Source organism: Neoarius graeffei, chromosome 25, assembly GCF_027579695.1.
Source record: "Neoarius graeffei isolate fNeoGra1 chromosome 25, fNeoGra1.pri, whole genome shotgun sequence".
Lineage (NCBI taxonomy): Eukaryota > Metazoa > Chordata > Actinopteri > Siluriformes > Ariidae > Neoarius > Neoarius graeffei.
The window spans coordinates 13924217-13940846 of record NC_083593.1 but is presented as its reverse complement, the minus strand read 5'-3'; the positions used below and the strand labels follow the sequence as shown (position 1 = coordinate 13940846).

The following is a 16630-nucleotide window of genomic DNA, read 5'->3' as shown; positions in this document are numbered from 1 at the left end:
TATACAGTATACACCAATCATACTGAATTACACTGATTTATGTTATAATGGCACCTGTCAAGTTGTGGGCAGGGCCGGAGTGGGCCCTGTTTTCAGTCCGGGAGTTTAATTCACATTCAGGCCACTTTGAAATGGAGGAGGAATTTGAGTACATTAAAAAAGATAAAACAAATAACTGTTCTTTCACAATGCTTTTTATTTGGTTTAAATTCAGGTAAACTTCACTTCACTTTAACAATATAGGTTCTCGCGTGCATTTGAACCAATGCTTGTGCATTACATGCCGCATACGCCTCGAAAATAATGGCAAATCAACAATGCTGGGTACTCAGCAACCGTCAGATAAAGCGTGAGGGCGCATTAGGCAACTCAAAAATGGTTAAATGAAATGTAGGCTAAAGCAAGTGTTCGATTCTGCTTAGAATATTGGCATACGCATACACCTCTTCTAAGTTATATATTTAACAACAATTATTTAACATCAAATATGACTTCTAGGCCTGTGTGTTCATAACCACAATGTGCACACGCCTGTGGAAATGCACGGTGTGACAGCGAGATGAAATAGGCTGGATGAGGAAATAACGCGCAACAGCACATTTGGGACCTGTTCATCTAAAATTGTTAATAACTGGGATGTAAAGCAATGTCCGGTTCTTCTTAGAATTAAGACATACACCACATCTATACCGTGTAAATTGCGAGATTTCACATGACAGCAAAAAGCTGAATTGACATTGCAAACTATCGACACATTATAGGCCTAGCATAGACTGATAAAATCGACAAACAGGGTTATCATACTCCATATCTTTCGTAACCTACCAGCTGGTCTTGAGAACATATCTGTCAATTTGGCACATTTTGCTGCCACCTCCTTCCTTTTTTTTAAGCTTCGCCCTTTCGGTTCCACCTGGCCTCTTTCTGCCCTCCATCACTGACGCGACGCGCGCTGTTTCGCGCCAATGTTGTTTAAGTTCCCCGCAATACAGAGGAGGAGTCTTGGACCAAACCAACTGCAATAGAGGGGAGGGGAGAATTTCCTTATTTGGTAGCGCCTATTTAATCTGCTGCGATGCTGTCGGCGTCTGGGCTGCCATGTGAAAATGCAGAGTGCAGTTGAATTGATGATTAATGCAAGAATAAGATCAGTGACCAAAATTAGTGAAAATTATTTTCCCCATGCTCCAAGCAGGCCACCATTGATGGTTTGGGCCGGGGATGGTCCCGGCTAAATATAGGGCCACCCCGGCATTGGTTGTGGGATATATTAGACAGCAAGAGAACAGTCAGTTCTTGAAGTTGATGTGTTGGAAGCAGGAAAAATGAGCCAGTGTAAGGATATGAGGGACTTTAACAAGGGCCAAATTGTGATGGTTAGATGACTGGGTCTGAGCATGTCCAAAATGGTACATCTTGTGGGGTGTTCCCAGTATGTAACGGTTAGTTCCGACCAAAAGCGGTCCTAGGAAGGACAACCAGTGAATCGGCGACAGGGTCACGGGTGTCGAAGGCTCATTGATTCGCATGGGGCGCGAAGGCTAGCCCATATGCTGCAGTCCTACAGAAGAGCTACTGTAGCACAAACTGCTGAAAAAGTTTCCATTTTAGCCAGCATTAACTTTTTCAGCAGGGTTAAAGGCAGAGAAAGAATTTCACTGTGCTGTAATATACATATGACAAATAAAGGATTCTAATTCTAAAAACCTAATCAGAAATTTTCCGTAATCATGTGATTTTTACTGGCAACAAAATACACGAATCAACAGACTTCACGTTTATGGAGTTTAAATCTCACTTGGCGAGATCGCTCATACGCAGTACTGACAGACACTAGCAAACAATCCTGTTGTCATAGCAACACGATTGTTGCCATCTAAAAAGATCGCTTTTCTCAGTGAATAAAAACAAATAAAAGTATATCACATAAAAATACAAGGAGAAGTTTAATTTTTTGGGAAAAAAAACAAACAAAAAAAAAAAACACTGAGTGGCCAGTGATGGAGTGTTTATAGGCAGCAAAAGGGCGTGTTCACTGCTTCAGCGATCGGGCTTATTTTTACACCCAAACGCTTGCCACTGGAGCATCTTCAGGGTTGTTTACAGCAATTTAGAAGTGATATCTATCCACTAGATCTCAGCCTCGGTAAGTCATGTAGCATGTAAGTGATGTCACAATCTCAGATTATCTCGTGTAAGTTGTACTCAGAGTGCGATATTTGAACCTCAGAGAGTGTAAGATGTCAGCGCCCAGGGACGTTGTTGTTTTTTTAATAAAATGTGTACACAGTATACAGGTACAAATATGAACAACTGAACACTCAAACATGTCGTGTATGGATATTATGTCAGTATAAGGAGTTTTTTTTTTTTTTTTTTTAACTCCTGCATGAACGCCCTTATGAAAATAAAAAAGCACACATTCTCCAAGCTTCTCATGTGAAAGTGGTTAGTTTTGAGGTGTCTGTGATCCTGACATCCAAATGCTGCACATTTGTAGCAGCATATTTGGAAAAATCTTTCTGCGCTCTGCATGAAGTGAAACTCAATAGACAAAACACAGGTATTTGCAACACAGCCCAAAGTGACATCTAAATTTCCCATACCGAGAGCTACACTGCTATTAAAGACATTTGTTCCGAGGAAGTATATAATCTGCAGAAAATAAAGACTAATGTCCATTTAACATGCTTTTTTCTACTTTAGTGCCCTTTCTCAAGAAGAACCAGATGACACGCAGCTTAAAATCAAAGATATTCTCCAAACAGTGAGCACTTCACTCTGAATTATGTGTATTTATTGTTTATAGTGAAATATTGAGCTTTGGTTCTCGTCAGCCAAGCCACAATCAGATAATCAGTGCTAGATCCTCCCCGCTGTTTCTTCTATAAGTAGCTACATTAGCTCCGACAGATAAATTATATAATAATTGTTGAACAGGCTTTCTAGGCATAATAGCTTATATTATAGCCTAATAGCTGAATTAGTACAAGTAGTTCGCTGTAAATCAAGACCAACATATTGTACATGCACTGCTATATACTGTATGTTTTTGTTGATGTCTTTGTGTTTCTTAGGCTGAATACCCCAAAATGGAGTGTTTTGAGTCTCTGTCTGCCATGGAGCTGGCTGAGCAAATCACCTTACTGGACCACATTGTGTTTAGAAGTATTCCTTATGAGTGAGTATCTTTCAATAGATCCTGCTAAGCAGTAGTAAATGCGAAGTACATAGGAAATCTAGATATTTAGGCACTGCCTCAAAGCGGAGCTCCTGATGAGTGTATGAGGAAAATATTTGCAAGGGCACAAAATCAACCTGACTAGAATAATAATAGTTAAATAATATTGGCTGTTTTTTCATGGTATATCAGATATATTCCATTCAGCTAGCATGATATTGAATGAGTCGAAGAAGAGTAGCTGAATGGAATATATCTGATATACCATGAAAAAACAGCCAATATTATCTCATCTCATTATCTCTAGCCGCTTTATCCTTCTACAGGGTCGCAGGCAAGCTGGAGCCTATCCCAGCTGACTACGGGCAAAAGGCGGGGTACACCCTGGACAAGTCGCCAGGTCATCACAGGGCTGACACATAGACACAGACAACCATTCACACTCACATTCACACCTACGGTCAATTTAGAGTCACCAGTTAACCTAACCTGCATGTCTTTGGACTGTGGGGGAAACCGGAGCACCCGGAGGAAACCCACGCGGACACGGGGAGAACATGCAAACTCCGCACAGAAAGGCCCTCGCCGGCCCCGGGGCTCGAACCCAGGACCTTCTTGCTGTGAGGCGACAGCGCTAACCACTACACCACCGTGCCGCCCGCCAATATTATTATTATTATTATAATATAAATACATTAAATGGAACAATTATAGATTTTACAAAAAGTTAAGAACAGGAGGGTAACTTACCAATATTGAATGCTGATTCTGATCGAATGTAATTCAGTGTTCTGTCAATCCAATGTACTGTACAAAATCATAGTTCTAACAATAAAAATGGTACAAGTCCAAAAAGTCTGAACAACAACCCAACTTATATACAAGTCAAGTCAAGTCAACTTTGTCAAATATGCTATACATGCTCGACATACAGCACAGATGAAATATCAGTCCTCTCTGACCCACGGTGCAAACTGGCAATGCAATAAATAAAAATAGAATAACTGAAAAAACAAACAATATAAACAGTATAAACACTCTAGATAGGAACTAGACATAGACTAAACACTCAAACAATATAAACAGTATAAATAAACAGTATAAACACTAGATAAGAACAAGACAGACTAAACACTCAAACAGACAATATAAACAGTATAAACACTCTAGATATGAACTAGACTAAACACTCATATACACACACACACACACATAAATTGGTACAAATAACCAAACAGTCAAGGGCACTTGAGGTATAGCAAGTAAACATGAAATAAACAGTATAAACAAACTAGCAGCTGTTAAGGTGAGGTAGTGCGGAATAGTGCAAATGAGTGAGGTAAAGTGAGATGTGTGGTCCCTGAGTTCAGTGCGTTAATGAACGAGGTAAAGTGAGATGTGCGGTCCCTGAGTTCAGTGTGTTAATGAACGATGAGATGTATGTATGTATGTATGTATGTATGTATGTATGTGTGTGTGTGTGTGTGTGTGTGTGTGTGTGTGTGTGTGTGTTGGGGGGAAACTGTGAGGGTGACATGTCAGATGCTGAAGGGGAGGCAGGGGGGTGTGCGAGCAGAATCTGTGGCAGGGGGCAGAGGGGGGAGGAGGGGCAGAACAGGGAGGGAGTTGAGCCTCCTGACCGCCTGGTGAAAGAAACTGTTCTTGAGCCTGCTGGTTTTGGCCCGGAGACTCCGCAGTCTCCTCCCTGACGGCAGCAGGTTGAAGAGGTTGTGAGATGGGTGGGTGGGGTCACCTGCGATCCTGATGGCTTTGCGGGTGAGGCGGGAGTTATAAATATCCATAAGAGAAGGGAGAGAGACACCAGTGATCCTCTCAGCTGCTCTCACGATGCGCTGTAGAGTCTTGCAGCAGGACACGGTGCAGGCGCCGTACCACATGGTGATGCAGCTGGTCAGGATGTTCTCGATGGTGCCTCTGTAGAATGTGTGCATGATGGGGGCCGGGGCTCTTGCTCTCCTCAGTTTGCGGAGGAAGTACAGACGCTGTTGGGCTTTTTTGGCCAGTGATGCGGTGTTGTTGTTCCAGGACAGGTCTTCAGAGATGTGCACACCCAGAAACTTGGTGCTGCTCACCCTCTCCACTACAGCACCGTCGATAGTTAGTGGAGCATGCTGGGTGTGCTCTCTCCTGAAGTCCACAACAATCTCCTTCGTCTTATCCACGTTCAGACGGAGATTGTTGTCCTTGCACCACATGGCCAAGCGGCTCACCTCACTCCTGTAGATTGTCTCATCGCCATTGTTGATGAGACCCACCACAGTCGTGTCATCCGCAAACTTAATGAAGAGATTTGAGCTGGATGTTGGTGTGCAGTCGTGGGTCAGCAAAGTGAAGAGGAGGGGGCTTAGCACACATCCTTGGGGGGCCCCCATGTTTAGTGTGATGGTGCTGGAGGAGTTGCTGCCGACCCGTACAGACTGTGGTCTCCCCGTCAGGAAGTCCAGCAGCCAGTTGCACAGGGAGGTGTTGAGTCCCAGCTGGTCCAGTTTGTGAATGAGCTGCTGAGGAATGATTGTGTTGAATGCTGAGCTAAAGTCTATGAACAGCATTCTGACATACGAGTCTTTTGTCTCCAGGTGGGTGAGGTCTGAGGGGAGGGCAGTGGAGATGGCATCATCGGTCGAACGGTTGGACTGATATGCAAACTGGAAAGGATCCGGGGGGGGGGCAGACTTGATATGCCTCATGACTAGCCGCTCGAAGCACTTCATGAGGATGTGAGTGAGTGCGACAGGGCGGTAGTCATTGAAGCAGGAGGGAGACGGCTTCTTCGGGACTGGGATGATGGTAGTGGTTTTGAGGCATGTGGGGACAACAGCCTGGCTCAACGAGATGTTGAAGATGTCTGTAAAGACATCTGTGAGCTCCTCGGCACAGTCTCTCAGGACACGACCAGGAATGTTATCAGGACCCGGGGCTTTCCGTGCATTTGTCGTCCTGAGAGCTCTCCTCACGCTGTCTGGGGACAGCGTCAACACCTGGTCGCCGGGAGGTGGTGGGGTCTTCTGTGCCGTGGTGCTGTTGTCTGCCTCAAAGCGAGCAAAGAAGTCGTTCAACTGATTCAGCAGAGACGTGGAGTTGTCAGAGGTCTGTGGCGAGGGCTTGTAGTCTGTGATGGTCTGAATCCCCCGCCACAGGTTCCTGGTGTCTCTGCTGCTGTTGAAATGGTCAGCAATGTGCCTGGAATACTGTCTCTTGGCCACCCTGATGCCTCGTGACAGGTTGGCCCTAGCTGTCCTCAGGCCCACCTCGTCCCCAGCTCTGAAGGCAGCGTTCCGAGCCCACAGAAGCCTATAGACTTCCCCTGTCAGCTATATACAATATACAAGCTATATACAGGCTGACAGTCCAAAGTTACTTTTGGTCGTAGTTAATTGTTCCATTGCAGTTGTTCAAAACAAAAGGGCTTTGCTGAGGGAAGTCCACGAGTGAAGTCCTCTTGTAAAAGTCTCCGTCACTTTTCCTCACCTCCAAGTAGAACTTTGACAACATTTCCACTATTGCTGTCTTTTCCAGTTTTTTGATGTCCGTTGGTATGTTTTTCTCTTGTAAATATGCGTGAAGAATATCCAGTGAAGTTTTGGTAGCCTTTCAGGTGTTCAGCGCGTCCTTCTCTTTCAAAATTCTCTCTAAATCTTCTGCTTTTAATGAAGCAAACCTCACGGCCGTGGTTGTTTACAAACTGTCACTCGCTAGCACAGAAGTTTTACATCTCCGACATGTCTCTCTTCCAGTTTTTCGATGTCCGTTGGTATGTTTTTCTCTTGTAACTATGCGTGAAGAATATCTAATGAAGTTTTGGTGGCCTTTCGGGTGTTCTGCGCGTCTTTAGCTTCAGTTTATTTATTTAGTGCTCAAACCTAGCACTGGATTAGTCTTGTCTTCTGTCCTTCCCGGCTGACAAAGAAATGATTGTGTGCAGGCACAGCAGAAAAGTTTTGTCATTTGATCTTTGCATGAGCTCCAATGTGTGACGTCATGTTGTCTTGACAACGTGTGATATTATAACAATATTGCATGCTCATTCTCCATTGGGGAGAGTGGTGTAATACATGGAGGATAATCGATATGATAAGAATATTACATACCATCAATAAACTCACTAGAAGGGAATAGAATACATGTTTTTATTCCATGGAAAAAGTGTCCCGTATGTATAATAATATAGCATATGAACTAGCAAATTGTGTAGTGTAGTTTATTTCGTGTCAGTAAATTGCTGCATTGTCTTGTGACCGTGATGCCAGTAATGAGATACACATTGCAGTTATGAATAAATATTTATTCCTTTCTTTGACATCGCATGCCCTGCACCAGAAACAACACCACGACATTTATTATGGTGTGACTCTCCTGGGTGCCTGGTGGACAGAAATGAACCAGCACTTTCACTTTACATCATTACTATATAGTTATGATCAAATATCAAGCTTGATATGTCAGACAGTTGTCTGGTTACATCTTTCACGTCCTCACGCTTTGGAGCTCGGAGCACGCAGCTGCAGATTGCAAAGCGCGCACACACACACAATCAGGACTAATGACCATGCACCTGTTCCTGATTAAAGCGCAATCACAGCACATACATATAAGGACTCTCAGTAACATACAGACTTTGCAAAAGCCTTGTATTTTGGATTGCTTTTCTGGTTATGTTTTTGGACTGTGAGTATTGTATTACCGCTGATATCCTGTCTGGGCCTCAATTGACCATGGCCTGGTTTTTTGACTCCACCTTTGTCTACATTTTGGATCTGTTTGCTAGCATGCTTTCAATAAAACTCTTCCTGCGATTACATCCGTCTTCTGCACTTATATGACAGAAACTGTCAACTGTCCAACAAGCTAATAAGATTGGAATAATAAAACTGTTTTAACTAGTTTTATATGAAACTGTCGCAAATATTTTCCATAAAATGTGTTAGTAAATAATCCTATGGTACTTTTTTTTAAAGCAAATTAAAAATAACCGCTGGATAAAAACCCATCTGTCTTATGTAAATGAATATACAAAGTTTGTTGTCAAGTGTTTGAGATGTCTTGCTCTTACAGTCAGGTACCCCATGGTGGTACGGACATCATACGGACAAAGCCATCAAAAATCAGGTCAATGTGTTACCATGTTCTCTTAAGTATGGGGCTCTGCTCCACTATAGGGTTTCACACTGACACCAGTTTAACATTTCATGAAAATACAGAGTGTGTTTATGTACAAACCTTACCAGGCAGTGTTAAAAAAATGCATCTGTAGCTGCATCTCATTTTACAGAAATTTCATTTTACAGTACTTCTGAAAGCACTATGTAGATAATTCAGATCCATTATGTTCTATCCTATATAGGGTGCAAAGAAAGTGAATAGGAAGTCATTTTATATTTGCCTGAGAATATGACAGATTTTATTTGCCTAGCAGGAATGAAATATAAGATCAGGCTAAATAGAGATAAGAAAGTTTACTGTGGGTGAATAAATACAAATGAAACCTTAAATTCTTGTTTAAAACTGTGATGTTGCCTCTTAAATCTACCCCCAAAAAAGGACTTTTGGAAAAGAGAAATTTGTCACAGTCACTACTATGAGTAATTACGTAGGGCCATAGTAATTTATACAAATACATTTATTCTTAATGAACAGACAAAGTTAATGTCTGTTAAAATAGTTTTCTCAGCAGATTCAGGTACGAATAGTAGACATGCGATTGTTTTTTTTTTTTAACCTTGTCAAAAGTTTACAGGGCTTCTGGTTGAGTCGAGAGATGTGCATTAGGAGAGGAAGGTTTTTATTTTCATGATGGCATGAGAACATGGTCAGATATGAAGCTTACAGGTCAAGCAAAGACTACCGGTATGTTCATCAACGTGAACACAATGCATTGACAGCATTCATTCATTCATCCTTAGTAACTGCCCGTTCAAGGTCACAGCAGTTTAAAAGCGTTTTGTTAATATTTCAGGAAACGGATCCACCAAAATTGATCAGAAAATTTTGTTAATAAACAAAAATAATAACTGCCCAAGTGGGATTACAAAAAAGTCTGAAGGACATTTCTATTTGAGAAAAATTGAGTGTTGTGAATGTGATGTGGCTGAGGCTGAGTTTCTAACTAAGAAAGAAAGAGGGAGGGAGGGAGAAGAAGAAAGAGAGAGAAACAGTGAGAAAGAGAGAAACAGAAAGAAAGTGAGAGAGACAGAAAAAGAGAGAGAGAACGAAAGAAAAAGGGAGAGGAAAAGAAAGAAAGAAAGAAAGAAAGAAAGAAAGAAAGAAAGAAAGAAAGAAAGAAAGAAAGAAAGAGGAAGAGAGAGAAACAGAGAGAGAGAACAAAAGAAAAAGGTAGAAGAAGAAGAAAGTGATAGAAAGAAAAAGAAAGAAAGAAAGAGGGAGAGAAAGTGGGAGAGAAAGAAAGAAAGAAAGAAAGAGGGAGAGAGAGAAAGTGGGAGAGAAAGAAAGAAAGAGGGAGAGAAACAGAGAGAGAGAACAAAAGAAAAAGGTAGAAGAGAAGAAGAAAGTGATAGAAAGAAAAAGAAAGAAAGAAAGAAAGAAAGAAAGAAAGAAAGAGGGAGAGAGAGAAAGTGGGAGAGAAAGAAAGAGAAACAGAGAGAGAGAACAAAAGAAAAAGGTAGAAGAGAAGAAGAAAGTGATAGAAAGAAAAAGAAAGAAAGAAAGAAAGAAAGAAAGAAAGAAAGAAAGAAAGAAAGAGGGAGAGAAAGTGGGAGAGAAAGAAAGAAAGAGGGAGAGAGAGAAAGTGGGAGAGAGAGAAAGAAAGAAAGAAAGAAAGAAAGAAAGAAAGAAAGAGGAAGAGAGAGAAACAGAGAGAGAGAACAAAAGAAAAAGGTAGAAGAGAAGAAGAAAGTGATAGAAAGAAAAAGAAAGAAAGAAAGAAAGAAAGAAAGAAAGAAAGAAAGAAAGAAAGAGAAAGTGGGAGAGAAAGAAAGAAAGAAAGAAAGAAAGAAGGGAGAGAAAGTGGGAGAGAAAGAAAGAAAGAAAGAAAGAAAGAAAGAGGGAGAGAGAGAAAGTGGGAGAGAAAGAAAGAAAGAAAGAAAGAAAGAGGGAGAGAGAGAAAGTGGGAGAGAAAGAAAGAAAGAAAGAAAGAAAGAGGGAGAGAGAGAAAGTGGGAGAGAAAGAAAGAAAGAAAGAAAGAAAGAAAGAAAGAAAGAAAGAAAGAAAGAAAGAAAGAGGGAGAGAGAGAAAGTGGGAGAGAAAGAAAGAAAGAAAGAAAGAAAGAAAGAAAGAAAGAGGGAGAGAGAAAAAGTGGGAGAGAAAGAAAGAAAGAAAGAGGGAGAGAAAGTGGGAGAGAAAGAAAGAAAGAAAGAAAGAAAGAAAGAAAGAGAGGGAGAGAGAGAGAGAAAGTGGGAGAGAAAGAAAGAAAGAAAGAAAGAAAGAAAGAAAGAAAGAAAGAGAGAGAAAGTGGGAGAGAAAGAAAGAAAAAGAAAGAAAGAAAGAAAGAAAGAAAGAAAGAAAGAAAAAGAGGGAGAGAAAGAAAGAAAGAAAGAAAGAAAGAAAGAAAGAAAAAGAGGGAGAGAAAGAAAGAAAGAAAGAAAGAAAGAAAGAAAGAGGGAGAGAGAAAGAAAGAAAGAAAGAAAGAAAGAAAGAAAGAGGGAGAGAAAGAAAGAAAGAAAGAAAGAAAGAAAGAAAGAAAGAAAGAAAGAAAGAAAGAAAGAAAGAAAGAAAGAAAGAAAGAAAGAAAGAAAGAAAGAGGGAGAGAAAGAAAGAGGGAGAGAAAGAAAGAAAGAAAGAAAGAAAGAAAAAGAGGGAGAGAAAGAAAGAGAAAGAAAAAGAAAGAAAGAAAGAAAGAAAGAAAAAGAGGGAGAGAAAGAAAGAGAAAGAAAAAGAAAGAAAGAAAGAAAAAGAGGGAGAGAGAAAGAAAGAAAGAAAGAAAGAGGGAGAGAGAGAAACAGAGAGAGAGAACAAAAGAAAAAGGTAGAAGAGAAGAAGAAAGTGATAGAAAGAAAAAGAAAGAAAGAAAGAAAGAAAGAAAGAAAGAAAGAAAGAGAAAGTGGGAGAGAAAGAAAGAAAGAAAGAAAGAAAGAAGGGAGAGAAAGTGGGAGAGAAAGAAAGAAAGAAAGAAAGAAAGAAAGAGGGAGAGAGAGAAAGTGGGAGAGAAAGAAAGAAAGAAAGAAAGAAAGAGGGAGAGAGAGAAAGTGGGAGAGAAAGAAAGAAAGAAAGAAAGAAAGAAAGAAAGAAAGAAAGAAAGAAAGAAAGAGGGAGAGAGAGAAAGTGGGAGAGAAAGAAAGAAAGAAAGAAAGAAAGAAAGAAAGAGGGAGAGAGAAAAAGTGGGAGAGAAAGAAAGAAAGAAAGAGGGAGAGAGAGAAAGTGGGAGAGAGAGAAAGAAAGAAAGAAAGAAAGAAAGAAAGAGGAAGAGAGAGAAACAGAGAGAGAGAACAAAAGAAAAAGGTAGAAGAGAAGAAGAAAGTGATAGAAAGAAAAAGAAAGAAAGAAAGAAAGAAAGAAAGAAAGAAAGAAAGAAAGAAAGAAAGAGAAAGTGGGAGAGAAAGAAAGAAAGAAAGAAAGAAAGAAGGGAGAGAAAGTGGGAGAGAAAGAAAGAAAGAAAGAAAGAAAGAAAGAGGGAGAGAGAGAAAGTGGGAGAGAAAGAAAGAAAGAAAGAAAGAAAGAGGGAGAGAGAGAAAGTGGGAGAGAAAGAAAGAAAGAAAGAAAGAAAGAGGGAGAGAGAGAAAGTGGGAGAGAAAGAAAGAAAGAAAGAAAGAAAGAAAGAAAGAAAGAAAGAAAGAGGGAGAGAGAGAAAGTGGGAGAGAAAGAAAGAAAGAAAGAAAGAAAGAAAGAAAGAGGGAGAGAGAAAAAGTGGGAGAGAAAGAAAGAAAGAAAGAGGGAGAGAAAGTGGGAGAGAAAGAAAGAAAGAAAGAAAGAAAGAAAGAAAGAGAGGGAGAGAGAGAGAGAAAGTGGGAGAGAAAGAAAGAAAGAAAGAAAGAAAGAAAGAAAGAAAGAAAGAAAGAGAGAGAAAGTGGGAGAGAAAGAAAGAAAAAGAAAGAAAGAAAGAAAGAAAGAAAGAAAGAAAGAAAAAGAGGGAGAGAAAGAAAGAAAGAAAGAAAGAAAGAAAGAAAAAGAGGGAGAGAAAGAAAGAAAGAAAGAAAGAAAGAAAGAAAGAGGGAGAGAGAAAGAAAGAAAGAAAGAAAGAAAGAAAGAGGGAGAGAAAGAAAGAAAAAGAAAGAAAGAAAGAAAGAAAGAAAGAAAGAAAGAAAGAGGGAGAGAAAGAAAGAGGGAGAGAAAGAAAGAAAGAAAGAAAGAAAGAAAAAGAGGGAGAGAAAGAAAGAGAAAGAAAAAGAAAGAAAGAAAGAAAGAAAGAAAAAGAGGGAGAGAAAGAAAGAGAAAGAAAAAGAAAGAAAGAAAGAAAAAGAGGGAGAGAGAAAGAAAGAAAGAAAGAAAGAGGGAGAGAGAGAAAGTGGGAGAGAAAGAAAGAAAGAAAGAAAGAGGGAGAGAGAGAAAGTGGGAGAGAAAGAAAGAAAGAAAGAAAGAAAGAAAGAGGGAGAGAGAGAAAGTGGGAGAGAAAGAAAGAAAGAAAGAAAGAAAGAAAGAAAGAGGGAGAGAGAAAAAGTGGGAGAGAAAGAAAGAAAGAAAGAGGGAGAGAAAGTGGGAGAGAAAGAAAGAAAGAAAGAGAGGGAGAGAGAGAGAGAAAGTGGGAGAGAAAGAAAGAAAAAGAAAGAAAGAAAGAAAGAAAGAAAGAAAGAAAGAAAGAAAGAGAGAGAAAGTGGGAGAGAAAGAAAGAAAAAGAAAGAAAGAAAGAAAGAAAGAAAGAAAAAGAGGGAGAGAAAGAAAGAAAGAAAGAAAGAAAGAAAGAAAGAAAAAGAGGGAGAGAAAGAAAGAAAGAAAGAAAGAAAGAAAGAGGGAGAGAGAAAGAAAGAAAGGGAGAGAGAAAGAAAGAAAGAAAGAAAGAAAGAAAGAAAGAGGGAGAGAGAGAAAGTGGGAGAGAAAGAAAGAAAAAGAAAGAAAGAAAGAAAGAAAGAGGGAGAGAAAGAAAGAAAGAAAGAAAGAAAGAAAGAAAAAGAGGGAGAGAAAGAAAGAGAAAGAAAAAGAAAGAAAGAAAGAAAAAGAGGGAGAGAAAGAAAGAAAGAAAGAAAGAAAGAAAGAAAGAAAAAGAGGGAGAGAAAGAAAGAGAAAGAAAAAGAAAGAAAGAAAGAAAGAAAAAGAGGGAGAGAGAAAGAAAGAAAGAAAGAAAGAAAGAAAGAAAAAGAGGGAGAGAAAGAAAGAAAGAAAGAAAGAAAGAAAGAAAAAGAAAGAAAGAAAGAAAGAAAGAAAGAAAGAAAGAAAGAAAGAAAAAGAGGGAGAGAGAAAGAAAGAAAGAAAGAAAGAAAGAAAAAGAAAGAAAGAAAGAAAGAAAGAAAGAAAGAAAAAGAGGGAGAGAGAAAGAAAGAAAGAAAGAAAGAGGGAGAGAGAGAAAGTGGGAGAGAAAGAAAAAGAAAGAAAGAAAGAAAGAAAGAAAGAAAGAGAAAGAAAAAGGGAGAGAGAGGGAGAGAGAGAGAAAGAAAGTGAGAAAGAAAGATCCTTTGGTTTAGGTCATACCCACTCTGGGTTAAATGTGAATACAGATATGAATAAAGATTGCTTTCTACACCTCCCTCTCATACTGTATAACATTTATGGGTTTCAAAAATTCATGGGGATTCAAGAAAGAAACAGGTTCCCAGCCCTGCTCTTGGAGAATACCCCGTTCTGCACATTTTTATGTTTTTGCTAATCTAATACACCAACTTAAACTCAGGAAGAGCTGTTGATTCGCTGATTAGCTGATGTGGGTGTGTTTGAGCAGAGAAAGCACTAACGTGTGCTGCACAGTGGTACTCCAGGACCAGGTTTGGGAACCTGTGAACCACTGTGACCTCTCACTTGGCCTGTTATAATATGCCTGTTGCTTCCATCAGGGAATTTCTTGGCCAAGGATGGATGAAAGTGGACAAAATTGAAAGAACTCCGTACGTCATGAAGACTAGTCAGCACTTTAACGATGTAAGCAAGCACAGAAAATAAATCAAAGATTTAAAACGCGCAAACAAGTTTGATTGTCTTCTTTCAGCTAATATTCATTCTCTCTCTCTCTCAGATGAGTAATCTGGTGGCATCTGAGATCATGTCCCACACAGAGGTGAGCTCCAGGGCCAACTCAATTGAGAAATGGTTGGCAGTTGCAGATATCTGTCGCTGCCTCAACAACTATAACGGAGTGCTGGAGATCACATCTGCTCTCAATCGCAGTGCCATATACAGGCTGAAAAAGACCTGGGCTAAAGTCTGCAAGCAGGTATACTGGCATGCAAAAGTTCAATATCATCATTTGAAATACTCTTAGCATCTGAAAATCTAACCAAGGAATAGGTATAGGAAATATTTGTTAATAAATGTTTAGTTAATCCTGAAAGAATGTGGACTTAATATGGACATAAGTTGGTAAAGTTGGTTGGTTAATTGCATTTTGCCCTCATTAGACCAAAGCAATAATGGACAGGCTGCAGAAAACAGTGTCTTCTGAAGGAAGATTTAAAAATCTAAGGGAAACCCTGAAAAAGTAAGCTTGTAATTTATACCGAGTTGGGGTTTTTGTACAAGCTGTGATATTTCCAGAATAATATCTAATTCTTGTTTGTTTGTTTGTTTATCACCTTTAGTTGCAACCCTCCGTGCGTGCCATATTTGGGCATGTATCTAACAGACTTGGCATTTATTGAGGAAGGTACACCAAATTTCACAGAAGAGGGACTGGTCAATTTCTCCAAAATGAGAATGGTGGGTCTAAAGCATGCTTTTTCCAAACATTTCTGTCAGGTTTGTATGCTAATCACCCCTGTTATCTTTGTGTGTGTTTCACTGGGAAAACATGCTACCAGTAGGGATTCCAGTTTTATACCATGCTGTGCTAGTTTTGGACCAATGTAATGTTTTTGATTGTTTCGGTGCAGGATGCTTGTTTGTGATCATGATGCCATCACTAAAACTGGTAACTCTTGAAACTAGTGTCTGCTGTGAAATTACAGACGTACTTTCAGCGGTCGCTAAGCTGGCTACCTGACTAAGACTACGTTCAGACTGCACCCTGAAACGACCCATATCCGATTTTTTTGCCCATATGCGACCTGTATCCAATTTGTTATTGACAATCTGAACGACACAGATCCGATTTTTTCACATGCGACCCAGGCCGCTTGGATATGTGGTCCTAAATCCGATATTTTCACATGCGACTGCAGTCTGACCGGACAGGTCGCATTCATGCGACCTACACGTCATCAACAAGAGACAAACGTCACTATTCTGCGTTGGCTAATCCCGCCTCTTTGGTGGAAAACAACAACATTTATACAGTTTTCAGAATTTAAACAGACTTTTATAGAATTGATCAAGCTAATGGTGGATTTGGTAGGGACCTGGATGTTGATCTGTTAGCCTGATTAAATAAAACAGTTTCTATAACTGATTTATAACTTAAACCATCCTGTATTACAAGATTATAAGATTGTTCTGGAAATTTCCAGTAATTGGGCAGCATGGTGGTGTAGGTGGTTAGCACTGTCGCCTCACAGCAAGAAGGTCCGGGTTCGAGCCCTGTGGCCGGTGAGGGCCTTTCTGTGCGGAGTTTGCATGTTCTCCCCGTGTCCGCGTGGGTTTCCTCCGGGTGCTCCGGTTTCCCCCACAGTCCAAAGACATGCAGGTTAGGTTAACTGGTGACTCTAAATTGAGCGTAGGTGTGAATGTGAGTGTGAATGGTTGTCTGTGTCTATGTGTCAGCCCTGTGATGACCTGGTGACTTGTCCAGGGTGTACCCCGCCTTTCGCCCATAGTCAGCTGGGATAGGCTCCAGCTTGCCTGCGACCCTGTAGGACAGGATAAAGCGGCTAGAGATAATGAGATGAGATTTCCAGTAATTTGACACCTTCGGTCTCATTAATCTGCTGCCCACATTAATCAGATTATTGTGTGAGTTCCGCCGCTGCCACAAAAACCACATCGCCAGGTCTCGCCTCATCTCCATAGCAAACTGCACTGGTGTTTCTGCACCTTGAGCCAGCGCTGAGAGAAGTTGCAGAATTCAGCTGGCTATAAACAATCTAAATAAATATTTATAAAAATGTAGAAAAAGTTTATTAATATGATGAAATAAATATGTGCAAATTATTAAGCCTGAATTAAGAGTTTGGTAATACAGCGGCCGTATCCCAAATGACTGCCTACTGAAGCTCGAGTGCACTATATAGAGTTTAAAAATCCATTACTTCCTAGTAACATGTAGTGCACTTATATAGAAATTAGAGAGACATTTAGGAGTCAACCCTTGTTACCAGGCTACACGTTTTCATTTCAGTTCAGAAACAAAAACACACGAGACCTCACACTTTAACACTAACCAGATAATTAAACAAACAAACAAAAAAGAAATCATTAAACATGAAAAGTGCGCTTTTTTTTGTTTACGTATTACGTAGATGT

At 40.1% G+C, this 16630-nt stretch overlaps 1 protein-coding gene across 1 annotated transcript in view; it reads left to right on the top strand.

The window, feature by feature from the left end:
* rasgrf2a (Ras protein-specific guanine nucleotide-releasing factor 2a) overlaps positions 1 to 16630 on the top strand; it is a 71310-nt gene that overhangs the window by 51490 nt on the left and 3190 nt on the right. The window contains exons 20-25 of the mRNA XM_060909263.1: positions 2707 to 2767; positions 3078 to 3181; positions 14074 to 14158; positions 14253 to 14450; positions 14635 to 14714; positions 14815 to 14932. Coding sequence (XP_060765246.1) covers positions 2707 to 2767; positions 3078 to 3181; positions 14074 to 14158; positions 14253 to 14450; positions 14635 to 14714; positions 14815 to 14932 — 646 coding nt within the window. The remainder of the gene's footprint in view (positions 1 to 2706; positions 2768 to 3077; positions 3182 to 14073; positions 14159 to 14252; positions 14451 to 14634; positions 14715 to 14814; positions 14933 to 16630) is intronic.